This window comes from Ictidomys tridecemlineatus, chromosome 11 (genome assembly GCF_052094955.1).
Source record: "Ictidomys tridecemlineatus isolate mIctTri1 chromosome 11, mIctTri1.hap1, whole genome shotgun sequence".
Lineage (NCBI taxonomy): Eukaryota > Metazoa > Chordata > Mammalia > Rodentia > Sciuridae > Ictidomys > Ictidomys tridecemlineatus.
The window spans coordinates 18,539,354-18,564,197 of NC_135487.1; the positions used below are offsets into that span (position 1 = coordinate 18,539,354).

Sequence of the window (24,844 nt, forward strand, 5' to 3'; positions counted from 1 at the left end):
CCATAGACTGTCACCCCAAAATGGAAAAAAAAAAAAAAAAACATAATTTGCAGAGGCTCCCTCCTAGTACCTGTTCCCCATTGCGTCTGATAGGGGTCACAGGTTCATTTCAGAACCAATCCCTATGGCAAGTGTCTGCCATGTCCTATTTGGTTTAGGCCTAAGTCCCTGAACCCATTACTGTGGCAAGAACAATGAGTTTGTGCTTCCTGAAATATATATATCTGATTTGAGGCAGGGAGATAATTATGAAATGTAAATCAGGGTGCTATTAGAAAAGAGGGAAGGTGAAGAAACAGAACAGTATTTAGGAATGCCTAGTGACTTCTTCTCTCCCACCACGTGAGACTCAGTCCGTTCTCTGTACCTTCTGCTTATTCATGGATACTCTGTCTTCATAACCCTAACCTTGCCATTATTTCTCCCTGTGCATGCTTTCAACTTCAGCATTTCTCTGCATTTCTCAATTCAAATCCCAAAGATAAAAACTCTAGCCCAGTTTACTTTACTGCACCAGGCTTCAAAAGATCTGAGACTGGTATACTGTCATGTCTAGTATCCAAATAGTACCTCGCTTGTAGTACATACTTGATAAATATAAGTAAACAAATGAAAGATTATTCTTCTAGTTATTTGGCCGCCTTTGTGTCAGATGCTCCTCTGAGCAAATTGTCTTGGCTGAGGGGCTGTCCCTTGGAGGGACCATTGACATACCCTTCTAGTTGTAGAAGCAGAAATATTTTGGATCTCACTTCTACTACTTACTACTATCTGAACTTCCATTGACTTTTCTACAAAATGGGATCAGTGAAACCTTCAGAGCTCAGAGGTGCCCAGTGACAAGTGAGATTATGAATATGAAAGAACTTTATGTACTGTAGTATGCCAAGCAGTTTAATCAATTCTGGCCACCCACATTCACTCTCAAGCTAACTTCCCTCAGGATGACAAAATGTGTTCAACATGAAGTCAAAGCCCATCATTCTGTGGAAAACACTGAAGATGGAAAGACCAGTTTATGCTCGGGGCGTAGCTCAGGGATAGAGCACTTGCCTAGGATGTCTGAGGTCTTGGTTCAATCCCCAGTATAAAAAAAAGGCGAAACAAAACAAAAAGAAAGGCAAGTTTTTCTGCTTAGTTCTACTTCTCCCCAGGAGGATCTCTAACTGGCTCTCTTTTTGTCCCTTGCCATTTGCCTTCCCAGGGTCACTCAGGATGTGTCAACTGTCTGGAGTGGAATGAGAAAGGAGAGTAAGTATGAGCTAGAGAGTTCTGAAGGACACATGAAGAAGCTGAGAGAAGGGGCTTCCTTCTTTTGAGTGAATCTAAGTTAAAAAAAGCTACTCTCTTCTTATGTTTAGGCCATAACTTTTAATACAGTTAAACTATCAATTCCAGTTAGATGGAAGGGTGGGTGACCATCCAAACCCTAGTTGTTGTTTTGTTGTTGTTTTTACTAATCAGTGTATTCAAGGATAATGGGAAGCTTCTAGTTCTTTGGGTCCCAACTTCTATAAACTGGGAATGTGGGGAGGGGGAGCCTGGGAACTTGAGAAGAAGTCAAAGCCCATCATTCTGCTTGCAGCTTGCTGGCCTCTGGTTCCGATGACCAACACACGATTGTGTGGGACCCGCTGCACCACAAGAAGCTGCTCTCCATGCATACAGGACACACTGCAAATATCTTCTCTGTCAAGGTGAGCAGGACAAGCCAAAGAGCAAGTGGTGGTGTGACTGGGCTGTGGGCATGGTCATGTTGGCATGTGTATGTCTCATGTACCCTCTGGGGTCACAGACCCTCCCCATGGTCTGAGCTTTGATGGTGATGCCTGAAGCTTCATCCCTTTTCCATGCCCTTCTTTGTCTTTTAGAGCCAAGAAGCCAACTCGAGATGGACTTATAATTATGTGAGCGTTGAGGGTGGGGGGGATGATTCTGAGCTTGAACAATTTTTTTTAAAGAGGAATTTATAATTGATGTTACAATTCAATTAAATAATTGATTTTTTAAAAAAAGAGGCTGGGTGTGTCTACAATCCCGGCCACTTGGGAGGCTGATTCAGAAGGATTGCACATTTACAGCCAACTTGGGCAACTTAGTGAAACCCTCCCCCAAAGTAAAATTTTTAAAAAGGCTGGGAATATAGTTCAGTGGCAGAGCAATTGCCTAGCCAGCTCAAGGCCCTGGGTTTAGTCCCCAACACACACACCTACAAAAAAAGAATGAGCAGATACCCGAAGAGAAAGTAAATCAAAGAATTCAACACCTACTTATTTCCCAAATAACTGAACCATAACAGATTTAAAAGCTCAAAATATATCTTAAACTTTGCCTCTTTCCCAAGCTCTGATCCTCATCTCCTGTTCCAGAGGCCAATTCCATATTTCTGTGATTTTTTAGAGACATAACGATGACAATTTATCTCTTACATGACCAACAGAGATTGCTTTCCGCCCCTACAGTTTTAGACTGTGCATTCGGACTTGGGGATGGGGACCTGAGCCACCAGTTTTGCATCATGGAGCATAAAATGTCGAGTTCTTAATATACCTTCATGGTGAGACCTTGGACAAGTCACTTACACATAGCCCATCAGCCTCCTCTTCTGTTTAAAAAGAAAGAAAGTGTAGAAAAGGATTCTGTCTTCAGGTAGTCAGAATACTAGGTGTATTTACAGTATTTCAACAATGCCCTCCCCCTAGTGGCAACTATGATGTATGATGTGTAGTTGCAGCCCTAGGCCCACCAGGGCTTTCCTGTTTATTTCTGTTGTGCGTGGAGTATATGCTATCTCTAGACAGGATTAAAAACTACTGCTTGTCCCTAAAGATGATTGAATTCTGTCTGTTTCATCTATCCCAGTCTAATGTGCCAGTGGAGAAGAATATATGGAAAAAATGGATGTTGCTCTTCCATAAACGTTTAAAGCCAAAGGGAATTGCAGCTATTTAAATGCAGAGTGATGCCCCTCACACAGTACCACCACTCAGCCTTAGTGTGGGTTGGGAAGAACTTTTCAGTTCAAAAACAAAAAACTAAAAGTTGGGTGTGGTGGACATGTCTGTAATCCCAGCTACTTGGGAAGTTAGAGGATCACAAAGTCCCAACAGCCTGAGCAACTTAATGAAACCCTGTTTCAAAATTTAAAAATTTAAAAAAGGTCTGTGATGCAGCTCAATAGCAAAGCACTTGCCTAGCATGTTTGAGGCCTTGGATTCAATCCCCAGTACTGAAAAAAAAAAAAATTCAGGGCTGGGCTTACAAGTTGGTAGAGTGCTTGTCTCACATGCACAAGGCCCTGAGTTGAATTCCCAGTACCACAAAAAAAAAAAAAAAAAAAAAAAATTAGTCTTTTGAACTGAAAAAAAGTTAGATGACTCTAAGTAACCCAAAGTTAGGTGATAGAACTGCCTGCTTTTATTCCCCTTATTTGAAGCAGTATTTGTAACTCTTATGATCTTGCCAGATGTCATCTAGAGTATGGTATTCTCAGCTTCATCATGATAGTGGGACTCTCATTTTGTTTTTTTAATTGTTTGTTTGTTTGGATGCTGGGGATCAAACTTATGGTCTTACACTGGGTGTGGTAGCCCACACCTATAATCCCATGCCTACAATCTCCAGAGGCTGAGACAGGGGAATTGTGAGTTCAAAGCCAGCCTCAACAACGGCAAGGTGCTAAACAACTCAGTGAGTCAGTAGGGCTGGGGATGTGGCTCAGTGGTTGAATGCCTCTGAGTTCAATCCCTTATACCAAAAAAAACACAAAAAACCTTATGGCCTCATGTATGCTAGACAAGCACTATTCTACTTCGATACACCCCAACCCCAGAAGTCTCATTCTTAGCTACATAGAGATGGATTTCTTGATAGTCAGCCCTTTCCCAAGGTCTTACATTTGAACCATTTTCACTGTTTGTTACTATAAGGAGTGATGCTCTGAGCATTTCCGCACATGTCCCTTTTTCTTCTTGGATTACTTCTTAGAAGTGAAAGTTTTGGGTCAAAAGGTAAGAATAGCTTTTTATCTTTGTTACCTATTGCCAGATTAGTCTCCAGAAACAGTTGAACCAATTTAAAACACCCGCTACCTTAAAATTCCCTGAAAGTTATTTTCTCTTTAGGACTAATTTATTACTTAATTTTTAGGTTATTAAATAGTCATGGTGGTGGCCAATTTGGAAAGCAGTATGGAGATTTCTTGGAAAGCTGGGAATGGAACCACCATTTGACCCAGCTATTCCCCTTCTCGGTCTATTCCCTAAAGACCTAAAAAGAGCATACTACAGGGACACTGCTACATCGATGTTCATAGCAGCACAATTCACAATAGCAAGACTGTGGAACCAACCTAGATGCCCCTCAATAGACGAATGGATTAAAAAAATGTGGCATTTATACACAATGGAATATTACTCTGCATTTAAAAATGACAAAATCATAGACTTTGCAGGGAAATGGATGGCATTAGAGCAGATTATGCTAAGTGAAGCTAGCCAATCCCTAAAAAACAATTGCCAAATGTCTTCTTTGATATAAGGAGAGTAACTAAGAACAGAGTAGGGAGGAAGAGCATGAGAAGAAGATTAACATTAAACAGGGATGAGAGGTGGGAGGGAAAGGGAGAGAGAAGGGAAATTGCATGGAAATGGAAGGAGCCCCTCATGGTTATACAAAATTACATACAAGAGGAAGTGAGGGGAAAGGGAAAAAAAACGAGGGAGAAATGAATTACAGTAGATGGGGTAGAGAGAGAAGAGGGGAGGGGAGGGGAGGGGAGGGGGGATAGTAGAAGATAGGAAAGGCAGCAGAATACAACAGACACTAGTATGGCAATATGTAAATCAGTGGATGTGTAACCAATGTGATTCTGCAATCTGTATACGGGGTAAAAATGGGAGTTCATAACCCACTTGAATCAAAATGTGAAATATGATATATCAAGAACTATGTAATGTTTTGAACAACCAACAATAAAAATTATTTTAAAAAATAATAAATTAAAAAAAAATAAAAATAAATAGTCGTGGTGGGCTGGGGGTGTAGCTCAATGGTAGAGCACCATGCTTAGCATGCATCATCATCATTAATCAATCAATAAATAAGGCAGTATGATATGTGGATTTGGTCTTGCTACATGTTAGGTACTGAAACTCAATTTTTAAACTTATTTACTAGCTACTGGGGTTGAAAACAGAACCTCACATATGCTAAGTATGTGCTCTACAACTGAGCTACATCCCAACCCCCAAATCCTATTTGAATGAGCTCTTTTAAGCATCAGTAAGAAAAAGTTGCTGCCTGGTAGCTAGTACATGGTAAATTTTTAGAAAAAAAAATTTTTATTATTATTTACTGTTACTTGGGGAAGAGTCAAAGGAAAAGCATTCCTCAAGTAGTTAAATTTGGCATAGGTCATAATCACTCTGGCAAAATTAAAGTGTGTATCTTGATTTTGACCTTTACGCCTATTGGCTGCCAACTGATATCTAAAGTGTGTGTGTGTGTGTGTGTGTGTGTGTGTGTGTGCGCGCGCGCGCATGTGTGTATGTGTGTGTGTGTGCGCGAGTGCGAGCGCGAGCATGCATGCCACTTATATGTGAATTGTCTTGGATGAGATCATTTTCTTGTCTTATATGGAGAAGGAAAGGGCATACTGACATCCTGGCTCATCTCCTTCAGTGGCCGGCTCTGTCACTACCACCTGCCAATCTCTTCTTCAATCTCTCCTGAGCAGTTCCTGCCTCATGCTGGGGACCGCATCTTGATCACGGGAGCAGCTGACTCCAAGGTGCATGTCCATGACCTGACAGTAAAGGAGACTATCCACATGTTTGGAGATCACACAAACCGGGTGAAGCGCATCGCCACAGCACCCATGTGGCCCAACACGTTCTGGAGTGCTGCTGAGGATGGGCTTATCCGGTAAGGGTCTGGGCATCAAGTGGCCTGTGGCTCCCCTGCTCCCAGGGCATGGTAACTCCCCATTCCATCTGCTTACAGTTCATCCTCCCATAGGCCTGGTTCCTTCTTCCAACAGAAGTCCAGCTGCCTTTTCTGCCCAGAGTAGTTGTCTGTGTACAAACTCAATTGGGAACATTTGCTTACCCCTTCTTCACCATGCTCCATCTCTGTCCTCCCTCTACCACCTCTAGGTCCACTGACCTTCTCCCACAACCTCAGATGTCCAGATCTCTGCCATCTCTGGATGTTCACACTTGCTATTTCCTATCCCTGGATTCTCTGTCCACAGTTCTTTCCATGTCTGACTCTGTCACCAAAGGAAATAGTTTGAGTCACCTCTTTAGAAATACTTGTCTAGGGGTTGGGGTTGTGGCTCAGTGGTAGAGTACTCACCTAGCATGTGTGAGGCACAGGATTTGATCGTCAATACCACACAAAAATAAATAAAATAAAGGTATTCTATTCATCTACAACTAACAAAATTAATTATGTTATTAAGTTAATAACGTAAATTACGTTATTCTGTTTCATAATTCTAATTGCATCCTCTATAACTCTAATCACCATCTGTAGTTACTTTATTTTAAAATTGTTTTTTAGTTGTAGTTAGACATAATATCTTTATTTTATTTATTTATTTTTATTTATATGGAGAAGGAAAGGGCATACTGACATTTGGGTGCTGAGGATTGAATTCAATGCCTCATAGGTACTAGGCAAGCGCTCTGCCACTGAGCCACAACCCCAACCCTTACTTTGTTTTTTGCTTGTTGGTTTACATTTTTGTCTGTGTCTGCACTTGAATAGTAAACTCTCTTAGAGCAACTCCATGTCTGTGTTATTCTTTATTGTGTTCCTAGAATGTGCCTGGCACATAAAGGTACTTGACACATTTCTCTTGAGCAATTTTGTCATTGAACATATTTCTGGGACAGGGAGAAACCAGCAGAAATTAGAAAATACTGTCCCCTTTTCTAGTGCCCTGTATTGTTACACATGTGCCTCCACTTCCTTCAAAGCCTGAAATAGCATTGCTTTCCTTTTTTTTTTTTTTTTTTTTCTTGTGTGTATGTGTGGTACTAAGGATTAAACCCAGGGCCTCCTGCATGCCAGGCATGCACTATACCAATGAGCTACACCTGCAGAAGTCCCGCTTCCAAACCTTTGTGAGATTGGGTCTCATTATATTGCCCAGGCTTGTCCAACTCCTAAGCTCAAGTGATCCTCCCATCTCAGCCTCCCAAGTAGCTGGGACTACAAGTACACACTGCAGCACTCAGCTATTATTGCCCTTCTTTAACCCCTTTCTTCAGATGCATGTTTTCTGGCATGGTTTCCTATCTCCCAAACCGGCTTTAATCTACCTCCGTTGAGTTCCTATAGGACTTTGTCTCTCTTCCTTATTATAGAAAAGAAGTCTCTAAGTCATGTGTAAGCTATAACACAGTAGCTATGAGCAGGCCAGAACTGGAGTGAAGTCAGAACTGGAGTGAAATCCTATCTCTCGCCCAGTGTTTGACTGGAGAAGATTATTTTACCTCCAAACCTCAGTTTCCTTAAATGTAAAATGGGAATAATCATAGTATTATTTATTTGTTCCTTTGTTCATCTGAACATTAAAGTTGAAATAGCACATGTAAAATTTTAGTATGGTACTTAGGAAGCATTTGATCAGTGGCATGTGCACTTGTTCAAACTGACTGCCCAGGCTGTGCCAGGGATGCTGAGCATCTTGGGCATGGGGTAGAATCCTAGGGACTGAGGCATAGTCACAGTCAGCAGGTGAGCTTACTCTGGGCCTTCTAGAATAGGAGGGATTTGGATGATCCAGGAAAGTCTGAGTGGCTTCCCAGCACAAGTCGAGTTTGTGAAGGCAGGGATAAAAGTGACATGTACAGGACAGAGGGTTCTTAGTTGTAATTGACCCACATTTTGGGCTGGGGATGTGGCTCAAGCGGTAGCGTGCTCGCCTGGCATGCGTGTGGCCCAGGTTCGATCCTCGGCACCACATACAAACAAAGATGTTGTGTCTGCTGAAAACTAATAAATAAATAAATATTTTTTTAAAAAAAAGAAAAAAATGTGGAGTTTGGTAAAGGCAAACTTAAAGTATTAGGAATCTCTACAGTTTGGGGGACAGAGGTAGGAGAGTGGTATAAAACTGTTTTGGGAAGAACATTCTGGTAAGGATGACTTAAGAAAGGCCAACAGCAAAGAGATTGTTGCAGATGTTTAGGCAAGAGGAAGGTGAGCATGTGGGTGATGTCCCTCCCAGCTCTCTGAAGGTAACTGTATTATAAGCAAAAAAGTTCCCCAAGCTGGAGCAGTAGGATTTTGCTATAGCAGGTGCTGGCATTTCCTTCACCACGTGGATGGGATCATTCTTCTAGGTAGCTCTTAGATGATATCCAGATTTTCTTTTTTTTTTTTTTTTAAGAAAGAGTGAGAGAGAGGAGAGAGAGAGAGAGAGAGAGAGAGAGAGAGAGAATTTTTAATATTTATTTTTTAGTTCTCGGCAGACACAACATCTTGGTATGTGGGGCTGAGGATCGAACCCGGGCCGCACGCATGCCAGGCGAGGGCGCTACCGCTTGAGCCACATCCCCAATATCCAGATTTTTTCTCTCTCTCTCTCTCTTTCTTTTCCCCCTTCATCTATATCTTCCTTTGTTTCTTGAAAGAAACTAGATTAGGAAGGAGCAGAGCAGAATAGTCTAAATCCAGTCTTGGCAAGTCAGCCCTGTTCCACACCTAGGGACAATACTAGACACAAAGCATGTTTTCACTAAGCATTGTAATCAGCAGTAGTATAATAGTACCCATAATACATCTGTAAAATAAGTACAGTAGTATCTACCCTAAGGGGTTACGCTAGGATGAAAAAGAATGTGTGAGAAACCTACTACAAGGGGCCTGGCACCCAGTGGGCACTAGGAAATGGGAGAGAGGTTTTGACATTCTGATAATTTACATATGGGTCTAAAGCCCCTCCAAATCCTTGAATAACAAGGACTCTGCTTCTTGCCTGCCTACTACTCAAGGACCCCATCCCTAACTTTGTCCTCTCTCACAGCCAATATGACCTTCGGGAGAACAGCAAACACTCGGAGGTGCTGATTGACCTGACAGAGTATTGTGGCCAGCTGGTGGAGGCCAAGTGCCTCACAGTCAATCCCCAGGACAACAACTGCCTGGCTGTAGGGGCCAGTGGGCCCTTCGTGAGGCTCTACGACATTCGCATGATCCATAACCATAGGTATGGTTCACTCAGCCTCCTGGGGCAAGACCCTGGGAACTGGCCACCCCTTTCCTTCATTTCCACGCCCTCTTCATTTTTAAGTGTTGTTGTTGTTTGTTTGTTTTTTAATCTTGTGATTTAAAAATATTAACATATGCTTGTTTTGAAAAATGTGAAAAGTTTAACAAAGAAATTACCCAAAATCTCATGGCCTGAGAGAAATCACTATATAGTTTTTCTCCTGGTTATCTTACCATGATTGTGTTTGCACAGTTAGTTTTATACACGTAATTTCTTTCTGCATGTATTTTATTCTATTTAAAATAAATAAAGAGGAATATACTGAGCACCCCCACCCTCACAACAACCCCCAAACTAAGTAGCTTCTGCAGCCTTGGCTTTCCATGATTTTGGGACAAGTGCAGCAGTGCCTGGCTTGCTTTATTTTCATTCATGAGTGTGGGTGACCACTGATGTTCTTCCCATACTACATAGCTTGGAGTGGGCCTTGAGCCTTAGATTCCATGTCTGTAAAATGGGGGAAATGAAGTGTCCATGAGAATCCACAGAGTTTTCAGGACCTCCTTGGCAAAACACTATAGTGTCTGTGTCCATATCTGTCTAGTAGCTGGACTTTGGAGTCACTTAAGGAAGAAAGGTGCCTCCTTTATTTCTCAGGGACCTAAACTTAGGCATCCTCTAGCCAGGGCCAGTGCCTGAGTTTCTTATTGTTTTTTGGTTGGTTTGTTTTTTATTTAGGGAGTGTGTGTTTGTTATTGTTTTTAGAGTTTTAGCCTATTTTATTTTTCTTCCCACCAGAAAGAGCATGAAGCAGAGCCCATCAGCAGGTGTACACACCTTCTGTGACAGGCAGAAGCCCCTTCCAGATGGTGCAGCCCAGTATTATGTAGCAGGTAGGACTCAGCTAGCTCTGGCGTCAAACTCTTGACTGGATGCTTACTTACCTGCCATTCTGGTCAAGAGTAAGGGCTTTAGAGTCAGACAGATCTTTAATCCTGACTCTAATGCTAAACTTCATCAAATTATTTACCTTTAATGAGTTTCTTTTCTGTAAACTGGGGTTGTAATCTAGGAGATAAAGCAGCTGGCCCAGTGTTGATCATCGGGCTCGACACTTGTGGCTGCTTCTATGATGAAGTTGAGTGCTAAAGTTTTCAATTTGGCTATCTTCGCACAATCTCCTGCCCCTTCAAGGGGGTCTGAGAACCTCACTCTAGAATGACAGGGCTCTTTTTCCAGGTCACCTGCCAGTGAAGCTGCCTGACTATAACAACCGTCTGAGAGTGCTGGTTGCCACCTATGTGACCTTCAGCCCCAATGGCACAGAGCTGCTAGTCAACATGGGAGGTGAACAGGTAGGTTCAGCTGCCTCATGTAACTGCCCATAACCATCCCATATGCAGTAGACCAGGCCTGTGTACCGTACCTCCACTGCCATGAGATAGACAGACGTAGTAGCTTCATTATAAATTACATTACTGTGAAAGGTGAGAGTGACTTGACATTATAAGGATGCTGAGAGAGGTATAATAGGCTCTCTGTGTGTCTTTCTCTGTTGTCTCTCTTTTTCTAATTTCTCTTTCTTTTTTATTTTATTGCAGTACTGGGTATTGAATCCATGGGTGTTCTGCCACTGAGCTACATCCCTAGTCCTTTTTATTTTTTATTTTGAGACAGGTTCTTGCTAAGTTTCCCAGGCTAAGTTGCTTGTGATCCTTCTGCCTCAGCCTCTTGAGTCATTGGGATTACAGCTGTGTATCACTTCACCTGGCTTTTTATTTTTTAATGAACTAGATAGATATGTGATAGCATGAGAGTTTAGTTTAAAAATACAGGCTTTGAAATTGACAGATCTATCTTCAATGATGGCCTACTGTCTTCAAGCTGTGTTTTGTGACTTTGAGCAAGTCCATTCACTTTTCTGAGCCTCAGTTTTCCTCATCTGCTGTTTTCCTAGGAGAAGATCCATGGGTCTCAGAGCACACAGCCAAGATGTGGTTTAGGACCAGTTTTGAGAATGTTCTTTGATAATAAGTTGCTAAATCTTCTGTTTGTATGCTCTCAGGATATTTAGTAAGCCTTGCATAAATTTGTTTTTATTCTACTGAGCACTCATTGTGGACTAGAGTTATGATAAAAATAGGGATCCTAGCATACATGAGGCCCTGGGTTGGATCCCCAGAATCAAAATAATAATATAGGGGAGGCAAATGCAAATATGATCCATCCTTGGGATGTCAGGAGACAAGGCAGGAAATGGTGATGACATTACAAGGCAAGGCATGAATATATATAAAAGAAGTGGGCTGGAGAATGGGTGAGCACCTGAGTTCAGAATAGTCCTCTGGCTTCACAAAGCTAAGTATTATCTGGCCTGAAGTTGGCATAAGGGTAAGTGGGGAGACTGTCTAGTAGAGTGCTTCAGAGCCAGACGGACATAGGTTTGAGTCCTGGCTGTGCCATGTACTGCTTTTCTGATCCTGAATAAATTTTGAATTTTGAGCCTATATTTCTTCATTTGCAAAAGGGGTGATAATAATAGTATTTCTGCATGTGGTAGTTTCTAGGATGAAATGAGTCAATATAAAAAAACACTTAGAGTTCTAAAACAAAATAAGCATTCAATAAGTGTTAATAACAGATAATATTTACCTACTGAGAGAAGTAACTAGCAGTGTTACTTTAAGCAAGTTGCTTCTCCTTTCTGTAGCCTCGGTTTTCCTATCTGTTAAAGACATTTAGCTTTGGGATCTCTGAGTACTTTTCCAATTTAAGCATGTGATTCTAATTAAGGACAGTATTTCACTTAGAGCTTTGGGTGGATCAAATGGCCCTTCCCAAGGACCTGAAGGAAATAGGAATATTTTCCTGCCTGAAGTTCACTTCCTGGGCTAGCTCTGTAGCTCTGTGCTCAACACTCAGTGTATACTGAAGCCCTGGTTCTTGAGAACCGCCATAGCCTTGTGAGTAGTTCAACCACATCCATGCCTCATAGCCTCCATATCTTTTCTTGACCCTCAACTTTAGGTCTATTTGTTTGACTTGACTTACAAGCAGCGGCCATACACCTTCCTCTTGCCTAGAAAATGCCACTCCTCAGGGGGTAAGTCCTTCCTAGGGTATCTGTGCTGAAGTGGGGTGGGGAGCTTGAGTACCAGCTGCCTCTGCTGAGAAGCCTGCCCGTTATTCTGAACTGTGGCTACAATACTCCAAAAGCAGCAGATCTCTGAAATGATCCTGTCCTTATAGGAAGAAGGAAGATATCAGTAGGTCAGAGATCTGTCCCAGGGCTTTGCATCATAGCCCTTTTCACTTCCCTCTGAAACAGATTGTTCCCGCAGCTCCGCTCCTGCGGACCTGAAGTAGTTGCCCTTCCCTTTCTCATGCTGGCTTATTAACTCTTTCTGGTCCTACAATTGATATAGGCACCTCCTTACCCCTCATTCCCCGCCTCCCCCTCCCAGCCCAGCTAAGGGAAATGACATGTTGAAGCTGTGTCCCTTGCCAGCCAGCAGAGGGCATACAGGCTTTTCTTTATGTCTTCACTGCTGGTCTGTTCAAACTTGGTCTCTGGGACTGGGTCTTACCTTGGAGGAATAGTCAGTCCCACAGTGGAACCATCAGACCCTGTGTTGGAAGCTGAAGGGCTGTGGAGAAGAAACAAGGGCCTCATCCTGAGTTGTCATTGTTACTTTCTCCCCATCCTGCCAGAAGTCCAGAACGGCAAGATGTCTACCAATGGTGTGTCCAACGGCGTGTCTAATGGCCTGCACCTTCACAGCAACGGCTTCCGACTGCCAGAAAGTAGGGGGCATATCAGGTGAGGCCAGCTGACCCATTCAGTCCTCCAAGCCTCAGTTACTCTCTATGAACTTGAGGGAAGGACATGCTCTATAAACCTTCCCCCTGACCTGCACCTAGGCATGCATCCCAGAGAGTAGAGACCGGGGCAGAGAGCTTCTTGGAGGGTGGCTGGTGGTCCAAGGCCTCTCCTACCTAGTAGGATATCAGTCATGCTTAGACTGAAGCTCTAGTCCCTTGACAGTAGCTGGGATCAGGGCCCAGAGGCTAGTTGCCTCTTAGTACTAAGGTATCTCCAAATAGAGATTCCAAACAGATGATCCTCTCTCACTGTATTATTCCCTATCCTAGAGTATATCCTGCCTCTATTCTGTGCCAGGTCTTATGCTGGGCTTAGGTACATAGGTGTTCAAATTTTCTATCCATTCAGATAAACAATTGTCCATAGAGAGATTCATATGAGGAACTTGGGTGACCATGAGGTTCAGCTTAGCAGGGAGGCAGGTAGTGTCAACTACTATCATGCCCAAGGGTTTGATTAAGAATTGTGTTAATGGGGGCTGGGGCTGTAGCTCAGTGGTAGAACACTTGCATCACATGTGTGAGGCACTGGGTTCAATCCTCAACACCAAATAAAAAAAAAATAAATACATTTAAAAAAGTTATTGTGTCCATTTACAGCTAAAAAGAAAAAAAAAAAGAATTGCCTTAATGGGCTGGGGTTGTGGCTCAGTGATAGAGTGCTTACCTGGCATGTATGAAGCAGTGGGTTCAATTCTCAGCACTGCATATAAATAAGTGAATAAAATGCAGGTCTATAAACAACTAAAAATATGTGTTAAAAAAATAAAAAGAATTGCCTTAAGCCGGGCATGGTGATACAAGCCTGTAATCCCAACAGCTCAGAAGGCTGAGACAACCTCAGCAATTTAGCCAGGCCCTAAGCAACTGTCTCTAAGTAAAATACAGAAAAGGGCTGAGGAAGTGGCTGAGTGGTTAAGTGCCTTTGAGTTCAATCCCCAGTAACCCTCCCCCCAAAAAAAAGTATTGCCTTAAGCTGGGCCAGGCACAGTGGGGCATGCCTATAATTCCAGCTACTGAGGAGGCTGAGGCAGGAGGATTGCAAATTGTATACCAGCCTCAGCAATTTAATGAGACCCTATGCAACTTATTGAGACTGTCTCAAAATTTAAAAATTTGTAAAAAGGACTGGGGGGTGGCTCAGTGGCTAAGCACCCCTGGGTTCAATCACCAGTACCGGAAAAAAAAAAAAGGTCTTAAGCCAGATGCAATGGCGCACCCTGTAATCCCAGCAATTCGGGAAGTTTGAGGCCCATCTGGGCAATTTAGCAAGATTCTGTTTCAAAATAAAAATTGAAAAGGGCTGGGGATGTAGCTCAGTGATAGAGGGTCCCTGGGTTTTATCCCTAGTACTGCAAAAGAACTGCCTTAAGGCTGTTTAGGATGGCTTCATTCCTGCCCCTCTTCTTTTTCAATGACTCACAGCATTGGAATTGTGCCTATTTCCTCTCAGGTTAATAGATATTAACCCAGGTCAGGATAAGAGTGGCCCTGTCTTCTAGATGGTAGTGCAGATCCCAGGGGTTGAGAAAACTTGCCTGACCCTCAGACAGTGCTGCAGACCTTTGGAGGGCTGCTCTGACCTTTGACTTGTCTGACTTGGCTCTGCTTCCCTTATAGCCCCCAGGTGGAGCTGCCCCCATATCTGGAACGTGTGAAGCAGCAAGCCAATGAGGCTTTTGCCTGCCAGCAGTGGACCCAGGCCATTCAGCTTTACAGCAAGGCTGTGCAGAGGGCCCCTCATAATGCCATGCTCTATGGAAACCGAGCTGCTGCCTACATGAAGCGCAAGTGGTAAGTGGGCCTGCAGAGGGGACCTGGACCACAAGGCAGCAGGCCTGATGGAGCCAAGTTGCCAAGACTTCCAGGGAGGGAAACTGCTACCTGGGCCAAGGCCTCTCCTCCTGACCTCCAGACTGACCGTAGGCAGGTGCACCAAGTCTGAAGTCCCAAACACCAGGGAAGCTCACAGCTAAGTGAACAAATTCATAAGTAGTTTCAACATGATGCTTTATTATAAAGTTCTGTGGCCACTGAGGAAGTAGGAGTTGAGAGAATGATAAATCCCAACTATTGGAGAATTGAGCCTTGAATTGGACTTTCAAATAGCAGTGGAATCTTGCTAGGTGAGAATGAGGATTAGATGAATTCACTTGATATCATCTGAAGTGGTTCTGCAGCTCCTTACCCCTGGGGCTTGCTTTCTGTATTTTTAGACCCACTAGGCCAAGCACAAACAAGATTCCAGAGATCTGGGGCCAGCTGTGGATCATGGCTGGGGTATAGTGGTTGGTGTAATGATATGGTGGTTCATATCTTGAGGAAACCATCAGGCCCCCAGCCCTTCTGCCTGCAGCACCAGCAGGCAAGCAGACAGGCAGACCCCCATCCCCCAGCCAAGGCCAGAACTGGAGATGGATAGAGCTGGGCCCACAGCCATTTCTGCTCCGTCTGGCATACGTCGACTCTGCCCAGACAGACAGGCCAGCTGGTGTGCCATCGTCTGGCTGAAACTAGGCAGGCCTGGGGAAGCTTAAGAAACCCACCCAAGTCAGCAGGATGTTAGTGGGGGTGGGGAAGATGCAACCCCTACATGCCTAGCTCAGGCATCGAGAGTTTTTCTAGGGCTCAGGTGGACTCTTTTGAAGTTATCCTGAGGTGTGTCACCTCTCTGTCCCAACAGTTGGGTATAACTCAGCATCAAACCTACATTCTTGCTAAGAGAAGTTAGTAATGTCCTCATCTTGTTCTCTGAGCTTCTACTATGTGCTAGGTACACAAAGTTATTTCCTTCTGCACCCCTGTGCTCCAAAGACCCCAGCAGGGAATAAAGTTCCAGGTATAGTTCAGTGTTGAAGGGGCAGAAAGCAGTTAAGTCTCATAAATGGTCAGGTAAAGTGTTGTGGTCGTTTTAGCTGGGAATCAGTGAAGTACCAGAAAGACATGGTGTTTTGGGCTTGGGGTGTAGCCCAGTTGGTGGGGCTTGCCAAGCATGAATGAGATCCTGGGCTCCATCCCGAGCACACACACACACACACAAAAAAAAAAACAGACCTGGTGTCTGTGTGGGCTCGAAGCGTGGACAGGCTTAGACAAGGAGATGAAGGGGAGGAAGGTACCATAGGGAAGGACATTCCAGGGAGATTAAATGGTGTGAACAAAGGTGTGGGGGTGGGGGACTGACTGAACAGCAAATCCATTTGGCTGGAGCAGAGGGTTCTGGAAGGGACTGGCACGAGATGAGTCTGTGAGGTAGCCTGGGGCCGGCCTGGGAAGGGCTTGGAATGCAGAGCAGTGGCGTTTGGCCTCAATTCAGTGCATGATGGGCAGCTACTACAGAGTTTTGTGCAGGAGAGGGATGCTCAGAGGGCCGTCGTTTCAGGGAGATTGATCTGGCAGTGGGACTAGGATGGGTGAGCCCTGGGGCCAGCATCTCTCTCCCCCATCCCCACATGCCTGTCAGTGACCCCTATAATGTCACATTCTGTCCCAGGCCAGTCTCCCCAGGGCTACCATCTGCTCTAGATGCAGACCACCCTCTGGTTCCTGGCTTGTCTCCGGTCTGGTTCTCCCCAGGAGCTTGGAGGGGCACCTTGCAGGCAGTAATTGGTTTCCAAACAGCGCCTGCTCCTTCGTCATAGCCACTGGTTCTGACGCAAGCCGTGCTATCAAAGAAGCTCTGTCTCCTGCCTTCACACTGCTGAGCTGCTGGTTCCTGGTCTGAGGGTTGCTATTCCAAGGACTGGTGCTACCTCTGGAGTGCTGTAGGCAGAGAAGTATCAGAAGGAACAATCCAGTGCCAGGCCTGCTTTGGCCGTGCAGGAGAGCTGTGAGCTATGCCCTTGGTGGAGGGGCCATCAGCTCTAGGGAGTGCTGCTTACTGCTTGAGTAGACCAACCCCATCCCAGCAGCAAGTGGAAAAGAAAATATGCTTCCAGTGGGGAATTGGCTCTTGTGACCTGTCTCGTTCTCCAGATGAGAGACAAGGATATGTTACTGGGGTCCAGGGCAGCAGGCCTCCTATATTCTGGCTTAGGGTGGGAGAAGGAGGGGCTTTTCCTTTTACCTCTGCCTACTGACTCCCCCCCTCTAAAGAAACTCTCCCACTTCCCTTCATCCATACTTTAGGTTGGAGAAGTGAGTAGGGACAATTTGGAGCTCCTGGCGTGCTCAGCCCCCTTGCCATCAGCTTCCAAAGAGCTGACTGTGCCAGACAGTCAGGCCCCATCCTCCAGCCCCAGGAGGTAGAGGCCACAGCTGCTGTGGATCAGTCAGCCAGGACAGAGGGGGGTCTGGATGAGGGCTGCTGCCTGCTGGTCGACCCTGAGTCCCCAGCCTGGCACTTCTGGCTTCCCCCCACCACAGAACTGTCCTTGGGGGCCCCCTGCCTTGGACAAGGCTTTGAAGGCCAGCAGGGGGATTTGAGGAGGTGGATGAAGGAAGAGAGAAGGAGGGCTTGGGGAGCCTGAGGTGGGCAGGATGCCAGGCCTTCTGCTGCAGAGCTGCGGGTGCCTGGGGGGGGGGGGAGAAGCAGTGCACAGTTGCAGTCTGTTCTCAGCAGAGGGCAGCCTAACACCGTTTTTTGCTACCTTACCAACTCCTCAGGGTTCCTAATTTGCTCCTTCACATACTCCCAGGGAGGAATACCTGGGCTGTATTTTCTTCACTCCCAACTCCCCTCATCTTCATGTCTATCAGAGGTGGTCTGGGGTGGCCACAGAAAGCAGAGGAGACAAGTAGGATGACCCTTTGCTTGCTACATGACATCACCTCCAAGCCACATTCCCCTGCCTTCCCAGGGACGGCGACCACTATGATGCCCTAAGGGACTGCCTCAAGGCCATATCCCTAAACCCATGCCACCTGAAGGCACACTTCCGCCTGGCCCGCTGCCTCTTTGAGCTCAAGTATGTGGCTGAGGCCCTGGAGTGCCTAGACGACTTCAAAGGGAAGTTCCCGGAGCAGGCCCACAGCAGCGCTTGTGATGCTCTGGGCCGTGACATCACAGCTGCCCTCTTCTCCAAAAATGATGGCGGTGAGTGGGCACCAAGGAGGGGTGGCTGTCACTCACCTGTTTGAGGGGCTGCATGACCTTTTGGAGAGAATGTTTCTGGGATTGGAGAGGTCTGAACTCAGGTGCTGATTCAGAAACCATGTGACCTTGAAACAGTCTCTCCCTCTGAGACTCACTTTCCTCACCTGAAGAAGGGAAATGTTAGCACCTCCCATTGAGAGTTTCTGTAGAGGATTTTTCTCTAGCGTGTTCAAAGCACCTGGCATAGGAGGGAGCTGAACCCAGTCAGGCCATGTGGTCTCCAGCTGGGCCTTCCCACCTGCTCACAGACAGGGCCTTGGCAGCCTCCCTGGGCTGAGAGAGAGGCAGGAGCTGATCATGGCCTTTGTTCCAGTCTGTGCAAATGCAGCAGAGACCACAGCACAGAGCAACAGAAATGCCTCATTCCCACCTCAGCTCTACCAGGTGTTAACTTGTGTGGCTGTGGGTACAGCACAGCCTCTGAACCACTGCCTCACCTGCACAAAGGGCTCATGAAGCCCTGCCCAGCTCACCTCACTAGATAGATAGCTTGGAGAGTGGGCTGGGCATGATGGTGTGGTCTATGAACATGGAAGGTGAGCTCACTGTAGGCAAAAACAGAACCTCGCTCTTCTTTGCAATTTACTTAACCATGGGATTGGTTTATTTGTTTAATGAAGTTATCAGACAACTGCCATGTGCCAGGCACTATGCTGAGCCCTGGGAATACAGCTGTGACCCTGTCCATTGAGATTTCAGTGTTGGTGGAGTTTGTTCATAAAGAAACCAAGCACTGAAAGAGAGTCACAAAAAATGAAAAGTACCTGGGGGCCATGAATGGTGTGGGTGTATGGGGGAGAGTTTGATGGCAATCTGGGGTTCTTTGGGAACACACATTTAAGCCAAGATCTGAGGATTCAGAGGATACAGGTGTCTGGGAGGTACAGAGTCCTTTTCATGGGCACTAGTACATACAAAGGCCACAGAGCAGGTGGAAATGATGCACCTTTAGGAAACTGAGAAAACCAGTGTGATTTTACCTGTCAACCAATCAGGCTGCAGTTGGAATCCATATAAAAACTTGTTTTGCAGAGTATACAAACTTGGTCCTTACCGCCTTAAGCACTATAAGTCTTTGTGAAAGTCACCTGAGCTTTTTACTAGTGCCCCCCCCACCCTACTCTGCCTTTCTTCTCCACAGAAACATTCTGTGAGCCCGTGCATCCTCAGAGCTTCTAGGCCTTTATTCCTTTGCTCAGGGAACTGAATCAGGACTCTCCTGGCTTCAGAGATTCCCTCTTAAACATCCTCAAAAGATGGCAGGATCCAAAGATACATCTTTCTCACAACCCTTTCCCAATTCTCCAGAGTAAGGGTGGAGGCAGATAACCCTAAATTGACAGTTCTTGAGCTGAATACTGGGCCATGGGTGGTCAAAAGGTGTTGGAAGGTGGGAAGGCCAGTATTCTTACCTTTGCTTGCTCTCTTTCCCCAGAAGAGAAGAAGGGAGCTGGTGGTGGTGGTGGTGGTGGCCCAGTCCGCCTCCGAAGCACAAGCCGCAAAGACTCCATCTCAGAAGATGAGATGGTCCTACGGGAACGAAGCTATGACTATCAGTTCCGCTACTGTGGCCACTGCAACACCACAACAGATATCAAGGAGGCCAATTTCTTTGGCAGGTCCGAGGCCCTGAACAGGAGGAGGGCATAGCCCAGTTGGCCATAGGAGCGGGGGTGGGATGGCATTGGAGACAAAATGCTTTTAGAAAAGAGCCTCAGCTCCCAGCTCTTCCTCTGTACCCTTGGGCAAATGGCTTTACCTCTGTCAGCCTCAGTCTCTTCACCTATGATATGAAACTAGCCATACCCACTCATGGGGCCACAAGGACTAACCGGATAATCCAAGTGACACATGCAGTGCAGTGCTTGACCATTCTTTCCTCCCCAACTCCTCCCCTTTCTGCATTTGTCAGTCTTATTTTCTTTGGTTGTTTGCAGCTTTCTCTGCTGGGGGAAGATGAGGCAAGAGCCCTCAGGCTGGGAATTGTGGCACACCCATTGTGTGCTCAGAATTGTGCCCTGGGTACTGAGGGACAAAGCCCATGTCTCAGATACCTTCACCTGCAACCCTCCTTTGTAGAGGTTTACACTAAACCTTTGGGTAGGTGAGACACATGAACATGAATCAAGAATTGCTCCACCGAGATCCCCTCTAAATGTCAGCAGGTGAGGGCCTGTGCTGCAGATTGAGGGCCTGGGTCCAAGAAGTCTAGGAGTGCTGAGGGAAGATGTAGGCGAGGGTGTTCTTAGAGACCCAAGAGGTACAAGAGCCTATCCTGGCATCACTCGGGTTACAGTGTGCTTTGGAGGAGACTATCTTGGAGGAACCCAGGCAGTCTCTAATCCAAGGTTTAAGAGAACAATGATGAGGGTCTCCAATATGGGCAGATTCCCATGTGCATGGGAATTCTGAGTCAAGGGCAGACCCCCAAGTGTGGGGGACTGAGTGACAACAGACTTCCCTGCTCCCTCTTGCCCTAAGCCATTGGCCTCTATTTGAGGCTTTAGGGAAGTACCCCACCTGACCTCCCTGCCCTTTGCCCCCCGCCAGCAACGCTCAGTACATCGTCAGTGGCTCTGATGATGGCTCCTTCTTCATCTGGGAAAAGGAGACCACCAACCTAGTACGCGTGCTTCAGGGGGATGAGTCCATCGTCAATTGCCTGCAGCCGCATCCCAGCTACTGCTTCCTGGCCACCAGTGGCATCGATCCTGTCGTGCGACTCTGGAACCCCCGACCAGAGGTAAGGGTACAGGCAAGGTGGCCAAAGCCAGACAGGGAAGAAGGTGGGGGAACCCAGTACAGTGCCTCCAGCTGAGCCTGTGCGAGCTGAAAAGAGTCACACAGAAGCCAAAGGCTGCCCTGTGAGTAAGCTCAGCCTAGGACCCAATACTGCGTCAGGTCCAAGAAGCTTCAAGTATGGTGGGCACTTCCAGGGGCAAGAGTTGGCTCCTGCTTTCTTGGAGCATATCCTTGAGCCAGCTGTGAGGATGAGAGGCCTCAAGGACAGGTGCAGGAGGGCAGAGAGAACCACACCAGCTGCGGCCCTCATGGGGAGAGTGCCTCAGGGTTCCCAGGGATCCTTTCCATTGTATTCCACTGTGGTGTTCTGCCCAGAAGCGGTTCAGAGGCCAGTTCCTCAGTCACAGGGAAGGGTTCGGGATTTGGCATCTGGTGGGCCTGAGTTGAGCCCCACCCCTCACCCCTTCACTCTGCAACTTAACCATCTACACTGGAAATGAGAATGACAGCATCACTCCAAAGGTCACTTTGAGGACCAAGAAGTGGTGTCTGTGGAGCCCAGCCCATGAGGTGTGGTCAGGGTGACCCCTTCACTCCTAGCCCCATGCTAATTTGTCAAGTGCCTCCCTGGAGAGCAGAAGGGAGGAGGGCTGCCATTTGAGAGTAACGAGAGAGTAACCTATAACTGCCCTCTCCCTGGGTCCAGTGTGTGTGTGCTCTGATGTGACGTGTCTCCCCAACATGCATTCCAGTGTGTGCATGTGTCCCATGCAGATATAACCCAATGTGGTGTTATTCCTCTTGTACAAACCTTCTGTGTGTGTGTTTCTTGCATATATTTCTCAGTACACGTGTCCTGTCCCCAGCACACGTCTCCAGGTACGAGCAGCCCTTCCCTCTGCAGTTCAGCCAGTGTTTCCCCTCCCTGTTGCCCCGTCATATGTTCTGGGGCACTTGCTTCCTCGGTATTCTGGAGTCCCTCCCAACCTGGGCCCACTCACATTGCTCTCTCCTCCACCACAGAGTGAAGACCTCACCGGCCGAGTTGTAGAAGACATGGAGGGTGCTTCTCAGGCCAACCAGCGGCGCATGAATGCGGACCCCTTGGAGGTGATGCTGCTCAACATGGGCTACCGGATCACAGGCCTGAGCAGCGGGGGCGCCGGGGCCTCTGATGATGAGGACAGCTCCGAGGGTCAGGTGCAATGCCGGCCCAGCTAGACACTCCTAGTCCCGGTCCCCAGCCCCATGCTACTGGCTGGACCCTCCTCCCTGGGCAGGAGGTCAGGGGGTTCTGTTTTGGTTTGTCTTCCCACCCCCACCTCCCCATTTTTTCATTTCCCCTGTTTTGTTTGTTAGTTTGGCATTGGGGGTGGGGGTTGCTGCAACTTGCTGGCTTTCAGACTCTTGAGCTGATTGTCCCTTGATTGTCCCCAGCCCTGAGCAGAAGAGCAGGAGGGGAAGCCCCTCCATATGCCACATCTCCTGCTTCCACTTGCCTGGAGGGCTCTGACCTGCCTAAAAACCCCTCTGCCTCCAGTGGGGAGGCAAGGGCTGACACTGTCCTCAAGGGCCGCCCTGCACTTCAGTTGGCAGCAGGAAGGGGAGTGGAACTCCCAGTTGGTAAAGGCCAGCTTGACAAGTTGCCACTCTTGCTCTCCCGCCTGCAGGGCTAGCTTCCCCCATGGTCTTCAGGGAAGGTTCTGAAAAAGGATGGAGTTCCACCCTCCCTCCACAGCCACCAGTGTTAAGGTGGAAGCAAAGGGAAGGATGGGAGCTCTGGAGTCGGCAAGGCCAGGCCACCTGCCTTGCCTGGGGGACAGTGAAGCCTCCTTGTCTGCTCCTGAGCACAGGCTCTAGCCCTGAGCCTGCTCTCCATCAGGGGCTCTGCCTTTCCTTAGAGACCTGGCTGGGACTGGAGCACTGCACCATACCCCACCCACCCGTGCAGCCACTTCTGCACCATGGCCACTCTCCTCTTGGGCGCTCCTTGGCCTCACTGTGACCTTTTTGCCTGAGCTCCCAGCTGGGCCTACTCTGCTGAGGTAGCGCTTCCTGCTAAGGGCCTGTCTCTGCCCTTTCTGCCCTCCTTCCCACCCCACTGCTGAGCAGCCACAAAGACCAAAGAAGTGATGGCTTCTCTCTGTCCCCTGCTGCTCTGGGGGGAGGTTGGTGGGAAAAAGCCTAACTCAGCCCCGCTTTCCTCCGCCCCAAGCTTTACACTGGATGCAGCAGTCACCCCACCACCAAGCCCCCCTTTCCCTCGCCCCCTTGGCTCCACTCTCTGGAGCTGCTCTGGGTAGTTGGTTCTCCCCCTCCTCTCTCCCTCCCCCTTACCCTCCGTGCTTCCTTGGCTCCAGCCCTCCAGCTGCAGCCTCTGGGGAGCAGCAGCCTCCCTTCTCTCCCGCCCTCCCTCCCTCCCTCTCCCTCACTCAGCCCCTGTCTCTGCCAGGTGCCTCCTCTCAGTCAGGCTTCAGAGCAGCCCTGGAGACAGGAGGGCCATGTTAAAAGCTTTTTCACAGTTTTAAGAAGACGAGGGGGGTGAGGCTAGTGGTGGGGGGTCTGGCACCATCTCATTGCTTTAATCCCAGCGACATAGGTGGCAGCTTCTTCCCCTTCCTGCCCACCCCAGTCCAGCTTCCCACCCCTCTCTTCTAGCTTGGTAATGAAGTATATTTATTGGTGAAGGAAACAGCTGCTGCTGCTTCTCCTGCTGCTGGGACTTGCTCCCCTGTCTCTTTCCATGACCTTTCTCGAGCCAGGGAGTAGGGAGCAGGAGTACTGGGGCTAGGCCCTGGGGTACAAGAACTGGCCAGGGCCCCTTTGCTTTCCTGTGTTCGAGCCACCCACCATTTCCTCCCTCCCTGCCTCCTGCCTCCCCCGCTGCCTGCCCAGAGCCTGGGCCCTGCAGCGTGGAGGGACACATAAGCCTTACTGTCCTCTGGGGGCAGGAGCCGAGCCTTTTTGTTGCTCTGCTCCCAGGAGAGTGAGGGTGACGCAATTGATTAAAACCATTTTGTTCTAGTTGTGGCTGGTGGCATTTGTGGGGTGCACATGGGTCTTGAGACAAGAGGGTACCTCCTCTCTGTAGCTCCATGAGAGGAGACGTGACCTCACTAAGTTGACCACCTTCCTTGAGTAACCACTCCTCTACCAGGCAGAATGAGGCCTGCCTGTAGGCCTCTGGGAGCTGAGAACATTCAGGCCAGCAAGGTCCAGCACAAAGCCCAGCACTGGTGACTGCAATTTGCAGTAATCAGCTTTCACTCTCTGGCTTTCATTCCTGAAAAATAAGGGACTTGGAGTCTTAGTAGTTTTTCAAACTTTTAAAACCAGAATTCATATATTCAGATGAGAAATATACAGTTCATACTGTGACCCAGGAAACACATGCGTATCCGTGTGTAAGTACGTTTTTGTATTGTGTATGTGTATGTACACACACATTTAAATATCTCACATACACACACACACATATGTATGTTTGTGTGTATATTGTATATATGTGATGAGCGAAAAAGTTTTACTTACTCTTGCTACAGGCAATTTGCTCTATTTACATTTCTATTTTGTTAGGGAAAAAATACTGGTTGTAATCCACTAAATTGATTTCAAAACCTGCAAGGTTTTGTTTTTGTTTCTGCTTTTGTTTTTGTGTTCTGGATTATCAGATGATTTCTTAGACCAGAGGATTCCAAACTTTCTCAGTTCACAGCACCATTAGCATCCTGGTAATTTTTTCATGGAGCACCTAAGTCAAAAGAAATAACTATCAGTTCAGTTTATTAAGTAGTCAAGCCCAAATCACTTAACACTTGTTTATGTCCTAACAAGTTAGTTGCTATTTAAAATAATATACATAATATTTTTAAATAACTGCAGTTACTAATGTGATCTGTGCA

General features: G+C 46.9%; 1 protein-coding gene across 4 annotated transcripts in view; it reads left to right on the forward strand.

Moving 5' to 3' along the window:
- Positions 1-23,966, forward strand: part of Wdtc1 (WD and tetratricopeptide repeats 1) — a 66,394-nt gene extending 42,428 nt beyond the window's left edge. For 3 of the 4 annotated variants that reach the window (XM_005317658.5, XM_078025694.1, XM_005317657.5), the window contains 13 exons: positions 1,205-1,251; positions 1,586-1,697; positions 5,738-5,925; positions 9,038-9,220; positions 10,022-10,116; positions 10,463-10,578; positions 12,251-12,326; positions 12,935-13,043; positions 14,726-14,899; positions 17,905-18,140; positions 19,636-19,819; positions 20,751-20,943; positions 21,966-23,966. In XM_005317658.5, the coding sequence (XP_005317715.1) occupies positions 1,205-1,251; positions 1,586-1,697; positions 5,738-5,925; positions 9,038-9,220; positions 10,022-10,116; positions 10,463-10,578; positions 12,251-12,326; positions 12,935-13,043; positions 14,726-14,899; positions 17,905-18,140; positions 19,636-19,819; positions 20,751-20,943; positions 21,966-22,163 (1,911 nt within the window). In that variant the 3' untranslated portion in view covers positions 22,164-23,966. The remainder of the gene's footprint in view (positions 1-1,204; positions 1,252-1,585; positions 1,698-5,737; positions 5,926-9,037; positions 9,221-10,021; positions 10,117-10,462; positions 10,579-12,250; positions 12,327-12,934; positions 13,044-14,725; positions 14,900-17,904; positions 18,141-19,635; positions 19,820-20,750; positions 20,944-21,965) is intronic. The other variant, XM_005317659.5, reaches the window with a different exon arrangement.
- The last annotated feature ends 878 nt before the right edge of the window (positions 23,967-24,844 follow it).